Source organism: Pterocles gutturalis, unplaced genomic scaffold, assembly GCF_000699245.1.
Source record: "Pterocles gutturalis isolate BGI_N339 unplaced genomic scaffold, ASM69924v1 scaffold13028, whole genome shotgun sequence".
Lineage (NCBI taxonomy): Eukaryota > Metazoa > Chordata > Aves > Pterocliformes > Pteroclidae > Pterocles > Pterocles gutturalis.
The window spans coordinates 13,167-23,465 of NW_010125717.1; the positions used below are offsets into that span (position 1 = coordinate 13,167).

Below are 10,299 nucleotides of genomic sequence, written 5' to 3' on the forward strand. Positions count from 1 at the left end.
AACCCCTCGCCATGCTGAAGAGAGAAATTTTGGCCACAGTGTTGGACTAAAACTCTAATATTTCCAGAAAAGTATAATGGAATTTGTAAAGGTTGGGCCTTTTTTAAGAACTGTTCAGAAACAGCAGCACAGCAAAAATGGAATGGTATGTATCTGCCTCAAAAGGAAGAAGAGAGAAGTCAGGATTTGAACTTGTGGTTTCATGGCATTCCCTACCTGGCAACTGGAGTGCTGAGCTACCAGAGTGTCCTGGTGAGCAGTTGTCGGGGTCTTGGCAGTGAAAACTTAGCAGAGAGAGCTATTTGGCATTTCAGGCCATCAGGACACTTTTCATCTGTGGCAAGTTCTGTTTCTGGTTCCTGACTCACATCCTTGTCCAGTGTCTCATTAACTGAACAACTCCTTTGATTAGGTACTTCACTGATAACGCTCTTTTTTAACCTTTTATGCAGTATAACGTTGCAGTTGCAACTCCAATTCAGATGAACAGAACAGTTTCATTTGGACATCTATCCTTTTTTCTTTTAACCCTCACCTTCTGAAAAGCACTCTCTTCTGCAGAGATTTACACTTGGAATTAAGCCAATAGCTGGTTTTATTTCTGGAAGTATAGCAACAAAAATATATGTTTCAAAGAACTGCAAAAATAATCCTAGTTAACTATGAATAGCACTGATAGTACTCTGGGACCATGAAGAAGAAGGTGTTTGGGAACTGAGGGTAAATCATGCCTGACCAATGTGGTTGCCTGGATTTGTGAACAAGGCGAGAGCAGTGGATGTTGTTCACCTCTACTTCAGGGAAGCTTTCAATGCTAACTCCCACAGCATTTTTATATCCAAGTTAGGGTGTTATGGTCTGGATGGGTGGACAACCATGTGCCTTTAAGACTGCTTGGATGCTGGGGCTTAATGCATGGTAGTTAATAGGTGCTCAGGGGTTGATCCTGGGACACATCCTGTTTCACACCTTTATCAGTGGCCCAGAGGAAGCAACACTGCTTGCTCATTCAGTTTGCAGATGACACAAAATTTGTGGAGCCAGTGTGCTCAAGGGCAGGGCTACTGTCCAGAGGGACCTCAGAAGCCTGAAGGAAAAGGCCAACAGCAAGCTTTCGAAATTCAGTAAGGACAAGTGTGAAGTCCTACACCTGGGAAGGAGATGCCTCAGCCACAGAAGAGGCTGGAGACTGACTGGACAGGGAGCAGCTCTGCCCACAAGGGGCTAGGGTGCCCTGGCAGCAAGGAAGGCCAAGAGCATCCCAAGATGTATCAACAGTTGCTCAGCCAGCTGATCGAGGGGTGTGATTATCGCCCTCTACTCAGTGCTTGTTAGACTGCATCTGGGGTACTGCGTCCAGCCTTGTCCCCACTCCACCCCCTGTACAGAAAGACATGTATAACCTGAAGTAAGCTCAGCAGAAACCACTAAAGTGGTTGGGGGGCTTGAAGCACTTGCCCTGTGAGAAATAATAGTGTAAGTAATACATATATATATATACACAAATGAGTGGTACACAGTGATGCTGCTCACTGCCCAGTGACCAAGGCTCAGTCTGTTCCTGGCTAACAATCCCAGAGCAGGGAGAGTTCCAAAACTGCACTCATGAGATAGAGATAACAGTCTGAGTGTCCAAGAAACCAAGAGCTGACCGAGACAACCCTGAGAAGAGGGGTGACCCAGAGGCAGACAACCCAGAGCAGGAGACCGTCCAGAGAGAGCTGACCTGGAAAGTCAGAGCACTTCTGGACGGAGCGTCATCTATATACTGGGCCTGACGTGCATGATATGGACTAGACTACTGGCCAATTTGGATCTCAATCCTAATTCTATGGTCTAATCCTAGGCTGGTAATTGGGGCTGTGCTCCCTCCCAGCTTCTCCTGCCCCTGCAAACACTGGCACAGCAGAGAACCTGAAAAACCCTTGGCTGTCCTGGCAGCAACTATAAACGTCAGTGTGTTATCAGCCTTCTTCTCAGCACAAATCCAAAACACGGCCTCACACTAAGTACTATAAAGACAGTTAACTCTGTCTCAGCTGAAACCAGGACATCATCCTGCTGTTGTCTTTGAAATGGGTACAGGCGCAAACTGATGAGAGGATAGAGTCAGGAAAAAAAAGTCCTCTTTTCCTAAAAACACCCACAAGTCAGTATCTCTCTCTCTCTCTCCATATGTATATATGTGGGGAGGCATTTTCAGTTTTTTAGATTTATTACAGAAAATGAAAGGAAACTCTTTGAAATAGGCATGCATATTAGAAGCTTTTTCTCATCTAGAGTAACTTGCATGGAGCAGGTTGAAGTTTTTATTAGAGGTTTTGAGATACAGGACACAAAGTAGCAAGATTTACTTTAGAAATATTTACAAATCATTGTATGTGATAATACAGCATGTATTATGTGCACTGGGTCACAGTCACCAGCTCTCTCAAGTGTGTTTTCTAATGCTTGTCAATTTTTATTCCTCTACTTTGTTCTTTTGGGGTATTCCTCTCTCATAAAGTATCTCTAGTGCTGTTCTCTTCTGGACATATTTCTTGTCAATTCCACTGGAACCAATATTTTGTATATTAGCAGAGAAACCAAGTAGTGGCTTTTGAGTTTTGTTCTGTAGGCTTTTTGTGAAGACGGTCTAGGGACTCTGATTTGGAAATAATACTGGGTTAACCAACAGTCCAAGTTTTCTGTTTCTTTTCTCTCCTCCCCTCCCAGCTTCCTGCTACCACCCCAACTCCTCCCAATACATCGTTGTTCCAGGAATAGACTTTGCTTTGATTTTAGAAAACAGGCAGGTGTCATCATTGTTGTGCTGTATCTTGAGGTGGCAGTGCTGAAAATGTGTCTAGTGATGGAGCTTGAGGAACACCTTGCTGATAAAACATTGCACCTGCACCCTTCTGTTGGTCCTGTGTTTAATTAGACAAGCCAAAACTACTTCCCTGTGAAGTACTTACCTCTCGGTCTCAAGCACACATCTGTTGTCAAATGTTTCTTTTTTTAGTGTTAAATGGTAAATGCATGCAGCTTTTACCTCACCTTTATTGCTGACTTTTAATGACACCTTTATAGAGGAAAGAAATATTGTAATTACATACATATATATGGAAATACGTATGTGTACACACATATATATAAGTAGTCATTCCCTCTGAAGTGATTCTGTACTTGGAGACATCCTCACTAATGCTAATAAAAGTTTAAGTTAAGCTAAAATTACTTTTCTGCAGGTATTTTTTTTATTAGAAAAATGTTCCATTTTTAAATTATACATAATTCTGAAAATTCAGTTGGGCAAATCTTGTCTGCTGCACATTTTGCTAGTAATAATGGAAAATTCTGAAAATTCATGCTGTTGCTGCCTTAAGTTAATAGATGTGAATTGGAAGGGAGAAATTGTAAGAAAACATAGTTAATGAAAGGAAATTACCTTCTGTGAAAAGGATCCCTCAGTTGAAATAATATTGTAAATCAGGATCCCACTTTCACACATTGTGTCCTTAAATGCATCATATACTTCACTTCAAAAATTTTAACCACAATGGGCTTCCTAGAGGTTGGCTACTGATCACTTAATTTATTAACTACAACTTATGCTGATAGGGAAGAATACCTTTTACTTTATACCTTTTTTGAAAGTTTTGAATATTCTATCCTGCTGGCCTCTTTCCTTGTAATCTGTTTTACTAGCACAGGTTGTGCACCACAGTCCTCTTCTATCTTTGAGTACCTGCTCAATGATTTACAATTTGCAGTATCCATTATGTTTCACAATATGTTGCCTATAACTGAGATGTGATCCATTCATACATTATATTTGTTCGCAGTCACAAAGACAAGATGTCAACATGTTTGTAAAGCTGTCTTGGAAAGATAAAAGCTCTAGTGTATTGTGGTACTGGTAAATGCAAAGTGGTGCTGAGAAAAACATTGCTTAGGTTTATTTTGAAGGCATAGTATTATGTACTTAAAAGCAAGTATGTCTGCGCAGTGTTTCAGTTTCTTTTCTCACACTCTGGTTTAGTGGAGCACAAAGATACGTGAGTGAAGACTTGAAAAGGAAGCAGATTCTTTTTGTTTTCTTGTCAGGCATGACATAAGGAAAAAATTTGAAATAAAGATATCTGAATCCCCAAGCAGCTATAATTTTCTGAATTAGCTCTGTTGCATTTTCGTTTTTCCTTAATAGCCATTGTTTCAGACTTCACTTCTTGTAGGCTTCATTTTTATGAGGACGCATGTTGGTTTTTCTATTGTGCTTTGGGGAAGGAAAAAGATGAACTCTTTGAAGGTAGAGATCAATGACCGAGTATTATGAAAAAGACTGTTTTCTAACCATAACTCCATGATTTTTACTATTATTTGGGGGCATTGTTGTCTCTTAACGTTAGCAGGTCGTGCATGTTCCCTCTGAGTCTGTTGTAAGGTTTTGGACCTGGCGTTGTTCTCGCATTAACCCCTAACCACTCTTTCTATTTTCTACTGATGTGCATCTTGCATCGCCATCCACCTGTGGTGGCTTTGGCCTGAAGCCATAGCACTGAGTTTATTACCCACTGAATACATACTTTTAATTTAATTGGGAGTTAACTGTGTGACAGATGCACATAAACAGGGATCACAAAAGGTGTCTTGAGTCTGCATATGTAACAGGGCGCTGAGTTAATGTATTCAACTGTATGCTCTTGCTTGGGCCCTGCTGTCACTAGCTTGCTAGAAGGGTCTTTGCAGAAGATTAAGTCAAAGGTGTTGTCTGTTAAAATTTCAGTGTGCTTGGATGACAAAAAGAAAATAAAATGCCTTGTTGCATCTTTCAGTCACTTTTCAGTATCTGTTTCCAAAGAATGGTGAGAAAAATAGTAGATTGTGAAATGCAGTTTGAGTTTTCATTTGCAATGATGTTCCTTAACAAACACATGCATTCCCAGGACCTTTCCCAAAGGTCTGTAGGAGCTGTTTGAGTGTACTGTATGTGGAATTGCTTTCCTGTTCTCTTTCTCTGGAGAGTTTGCTTGGCACCCTCTCGCTGAAGAGTCCCCTTTGTTTGTGTGACTTGCTTGGCCTCTCTGAGTGGGATCGATCTATCACAAACTGTATCCGTCTAAATCCATACTGCTGTATTCCCTCCTACTCAGCGGTAATGCTCATCCAGCACTATGCAGAGCTGATGGAGCTGGCTAATCCAGAAGAAAAACCCAAAACAACAACCAAAAAAATGTTAACTCTTGTAGTAGGTTGGCCTTTTTCCAGGCTACCAAATTGGACTGGCTCATCTCAGGGCCAAATATCAGACTGGCAGTGTGGGTCTGGAGGAGGCAGGGGGATGGTTCTTACCTATCAGGGAGCATGGCAAAACTGCAGCAGCTCCCCTTCACAAACATTGGCTTAAATTTGTTGCAATGCTGCATGCCCGCAGTTCCTTTGGGCCAGCTTCGGTAAATAATCATCTATAAGGTACAGCAACCATGCTTGCTTAATACCGTGCTGGTATGCTTTTCATCTATCCCCCAATCTTCAGATAGTGCTACTTTCACGTTAATGTTGTAAAGTTTTATGAAGATAGCCATATATTCTCTGCCATTGGCATTTCGAGCTGTGCTTTCAAATGGTACATGATTGGTTTTGGTGTTTATGCTTATTGAACTGAAAATACACACCCTTACAGTAGCTGATCAGCTGACCAGACTTTTCATCAACCAGAACATCTTTGGAGTAGTGCTCTTTAAAAAAAAAATAAAACAACAGAAATATGTGTGAACGAAGAAGTTCTTTTCATAGCATGTATATCTTTACTACATGTTGCTACACACGTTACTGTACTTTCAAAAGACCTCGGTTGTTCATGGACTTGCAGCAATATCGCAGCCCTAATGTTAGTACTAGCTTTTAGTACATACTCAGTTCAGAAACTCTTGAAGTGTAGAGAGTATTGAGGTTTGGAATTGAAACTGCTCATAACTGTTGTTGCATATGAAAAGCTGTTGTTTAAAAAAAAAAAATATATATCCCAAAACTACCAGTTTGTTTATATCTTGAATTAACACTTGTTACATGATTTTGGAAGAATTTGACTGTTGGCGAAACGTTCCCCTGGCATCTCTCAATAGGGAAGAAAGGATGTTTTACAGTCATTATAATATTGGGTGTGAGCTTTGAGTTCAGCCCGTTCTTATTTTAAGTGATTTATTGAATCTCAGTGTAACCCTGGTAAGGAGTAGTACCAGGATATAGACATAGTCTTTGAAGTGTGTTTACAGAATACTGCGGATGTATTGATTTCGCTGTAGGATTAGGATTGTGTTAGAGACTGTGTAAAATAACTTCATTTGGATGTTAACATTCATAAAGGTTTAAATAAATTGTAAAAGGAAAAAAGGTGCAATTTTCTGACTATAGATAAAAACTGGTCTCATGTTTTTTAATTACATATCTTTTCTTTCTCAACAACTGTTGAATGTAATGAGAGGAAGAGGGAAAGTGGAACAATTAAAGCACCATATGTACAAAACAAAAAAAAAACCAGTCTGTATATGTATATTTATATAAGGTCTTTGTATCTTTCAGAAACCCTTCCATTCTTGCAGAAAATATTATATGTTTCTTCACAGTTTAACCCTGCATATGTACATGATTTAAAATCCATCCATTATCAAGCAACAAAATTACACTACATCATAATGATTTGGTGTTCTCTTCTAGAAGAAATAAGCAGCTTTCCCTTCAAATCTTGCTAGGACAGCAGCTGCAGATGAGAATGAGCTTCCATATTTAATACATTCTATTAACTTCACACGTACAAACACACAGTCACTCGCTCGCGCACCCCAGTGTCACATTGTAGGTGAACAGGCCCTAATTAAAAGTGCACCATCTGCTGGTGTGCGGCAGCAGGGTAGCACTCCATAACCATCCTGATTCCTCTGATTAAAATGTATTATTTATGAGCTCAAAGAGAAAATATGCTGCTTGTCTGGTGGAGGCTGCATTAGGAGCTGGATAGCACCATCTAACGGTACGGAGTTTCCTCTTCTTCCTCTCCTGTCCTCAGTCTCCTCCCCCAGTATTTTTATTTTTCAGCATCATCTTTGGAGTTTTTTATTATCATGTTTCAGACAATTTTCTGTCTCCTGTTTCACTTTTATACAAAATTAAAAACAGTTTTTGAAACATTACACTGTTTGTGGTGTTTGCAGCAGCCCTTTTTTTTCCTTCCAGCACCACACACAGGGTTTTACTTTCTGTAGTAGAAATTATACTGATGTGATGTGGTGGTAGAGAAGTGGGACGTTATCAAGATAGCTGAGCAGGATCAGTTTACTGCCATTTCTCCTTTCCCTCCCAAGCACGTGTGTAAGGAAAGTATCTACTGTTCAGTCTGAAAATGTTATTTTAATATTGAAATTGGCCCTCTCTGAAAGCAGAGATCATAACCTCTTCCTACTTGCAAAGATTGTGTCCTTTTATTGCTTCTTAGTGGGGACATGGATGGGGAGGTGTTGGACTGAGGAGTAAAGTATAATTTGTCAGGAGAGGAAAGAGGTGACAGAGAAGGAGCCCTTTTTTGTTATGGTTGGTCCAATTTGGTGACTGCTAGGTTACAAAGTCAGAACTAGTAATAATGTAATGTATTTAGTGTGTAGCTCAATGACCTTTAGAGTATGCAGAATAAGAATATTCATACTGATTAAAAATAATTTGGGGGTGATTTTTCTGTTCTTTGGCTTTTTCTTATAGTCTTGAGTGTTACAGTATCCATGCTGGGAATCCAACAGTAAGTTTACAGCAATTACAAGCAGTAAGGACTGGACTGATACGTGAAATATGAAATTCCTCTACAATAACTTCCAGTAAAACCACTTGTTCATAATTAAAGGATCTTGTCACTGTTTCAGCTCAGGCAAGACAAGACCATGAATAAAAATATATATGTATAAAACTGGGCAAAATATATATGTGTGTGTATGTATATTTTTAAAAATCAGCATAGTTTAAAGAATGTTGACATGTCATGCACTGTGGCATATCTATGAATACACATTTTATTGTTTGTGTTTAGAACGTATGCCATCAGAAGGATAAGAGATGCCTTCAGAGAAAACAAGAATATAAAGGATTCTGAAAAAATAGAAGAACTACTGAATAAAGCCAAAACAAACCTAGAGGTTATTCACCGGCAGGTATGTTTATTTCTCTCATTTTATCTAAGAGTTGAACACTCTGCTGTTAGCTGTCTTATGCCACTACAGATGGAAAAAATAGATCCTTGCTCAAAACATCTCTGGATGAACAGTAGTTTTTGCATGTTTGAGAGGGTGGGAAACATCTGTTTATGCATGATGGTTGCAATAGGGGATTTAGGGATATTCTTTCCCGTAACCAGAAGAGGCCTTGCTGTCGAAAGTTTATATGCTCTTCTGTTACCTTTTCTGCTGTTTGTTTTATTATCTCTTCATTCTCCTTCTCTGTTCTGTCCTAATTGTCCTTTGAATCTGTTTCCTCTAGCTCAGGTGTATTGGATTCTTTGCCTCACACTTCCCTTCTTCCATCGCAGGTTTAGAAGAGTGGCTGTGACACTGAATAGTCTTGTCTTCTGTGTTTGTTTTTCCCCACCTTCAGATACAACATTAGAACACTAGCAGAACAAGAAAATCCTAAAGTGAATTAAGTAAGTGCAGGGTAAATGTGTCAAAGCAGAGTGTTAGACTTTTTTCTTTGGAAGAAGTTGAGTCACTGATAATATTTTTCTCTGACCTTGTCTGAATAGCATTTATAGCATCTCTGCCCATCACTGGGCACCGCAGTATTTAGACATGAATTATACTTTATTGAACTTTAGATACTTTATTGCTTCTCATATCTATCACTCTCTATCTACAGTGACCACTGTAAATTTGAAAAAAGCAAGCTTCTACACCTGAACTCTCTAAGGGCACTTGCAGTAAGCTGTCCCTTCTTGTAAAATCTGCATTTATTGACACCGATCAGAGCTCAGTAGTACTTTTCTTAAATATCCAATGACTATGTGTATCTGTTCCTCCATGGTCTGTTTTAACATTAATCTTTCAAGAACCATCAGGTCAGTTAGCTGGATTCTTATTTCAGTAGGAAGCTGGGCCCTTTGATTAGGCAATTAAGTAAGAATATTTTGGTGCAAGTTAAATTATTTCTTTGTAATTTCTTCTCCCAGGAACAGGTGGTGTTTTTGCTACCATAGCTTTGCTATGTTTTTTTAACCCAAACACTGGTATTTTTGTATTTTAAAAGTAATCAAAGAAGCAATTCAGATTGGATTGATTCAATACAGTTATAATTAAATGTTGGGGTGTCTTTTCTCATGCCTGTAGGTGATGAGTAGCATTTTCAGCTCTTCTTTTTGAGGTTTTATCTTGGAGAGCCTTGATATCCAATATTCTCCAGAGAAGTATTAGAGGGTGGAAAAGACAATGAAGGGAGGTGGTGTTGCAGGAAAAGAGTCAGAAATCGGTCAGACAGATCTGAGCTAGTAGTTAGTTTATTTGGGTTCCAATCAGTAAATTTAGGTATGTAAAATATTTAATAAGTGCTAAATGGATTGGCAGTCAATACTCTACACTTTGCTACACTTAAAGTTAGTATGGGATACAAAGATTATCACGTAAGCTTACTATACATATCTTAAATGTTACATGCATGCAAAAAAATGTCACTTGCCAACCCATTGATGTAAGGGATCTGTCAGCCTCAAGTGGTAACCTGAAGAGGCATCCCTGCTCAAGGAGAGATCACCACTGGCGCAGACAGCTGCTGTGGAGGCAATGCTCAATGGACCCTGATGGCTGCAGATATTTACAGTGCAAAGGGGTTGGTTTGTAATCAGATTTTCTGTTGTGTTAATGCACTTTCATCTGCTTATCAGTCAGAGTCTCCAGCCAAACTGGTTTTTTGGGGGTTTGGTTCTCACTGATTGCCTCACACAATAACTTTGGTTAGGCCTACTTGCTGGGCATCTGGACCAAAGTTCAGTTACTTCATACAGGAGCAGTGCATCTGTCACAGGGGGTGGCAAAAGAAAAGAGTGCACGGAGTAAAATTCTGCCTCTTGCAGAAATCTGCATCAAAGAAGTAACAATTTGTGGACATAGGATCTCCCATAGTAAAATACTACAGAAAATCTCTCTTAGACTGTGGCTAAGATAGTTCCTGCAGCCCTGAGGAGAAGGATTTGGGGGTATCAGTAGATGAAAAACTGAACATGGGCTGGCAGTGTGCACTTGCAGCCCAGAAGGCCAACCGGATCCTGGGCTGCATCAAGAGGAGCGT

At 39.7% G+C, this 10,299-nt stretch overlaps 1 protein-coding gene across 1 annotated transcript; it reads left to right on the top strand.

The window, feature by feature from the left end:
- Nucleotides 1-5,140: 5,140 nt before the first annotated feature.
- Nucleotides 5,141-8,177, top strand: LYRM4 (LYR motif containing 4; the record flags this gene model as incomplete). The annotated part of the gene is made up of 3 exons (XM_010078681.1): nucleotides 5,141-5,234; nucleotides 7,735-7,771; nucleotides 8,057-8,177. Coding segments are annotated over exons 1-3 (252 nt in total), but the record flags the coding sequence as incomplete, so codon positions are not given.
- Between the last annotated feature and the right edge of the window lie 2,122 nt (nucleotides 8,178-10,299).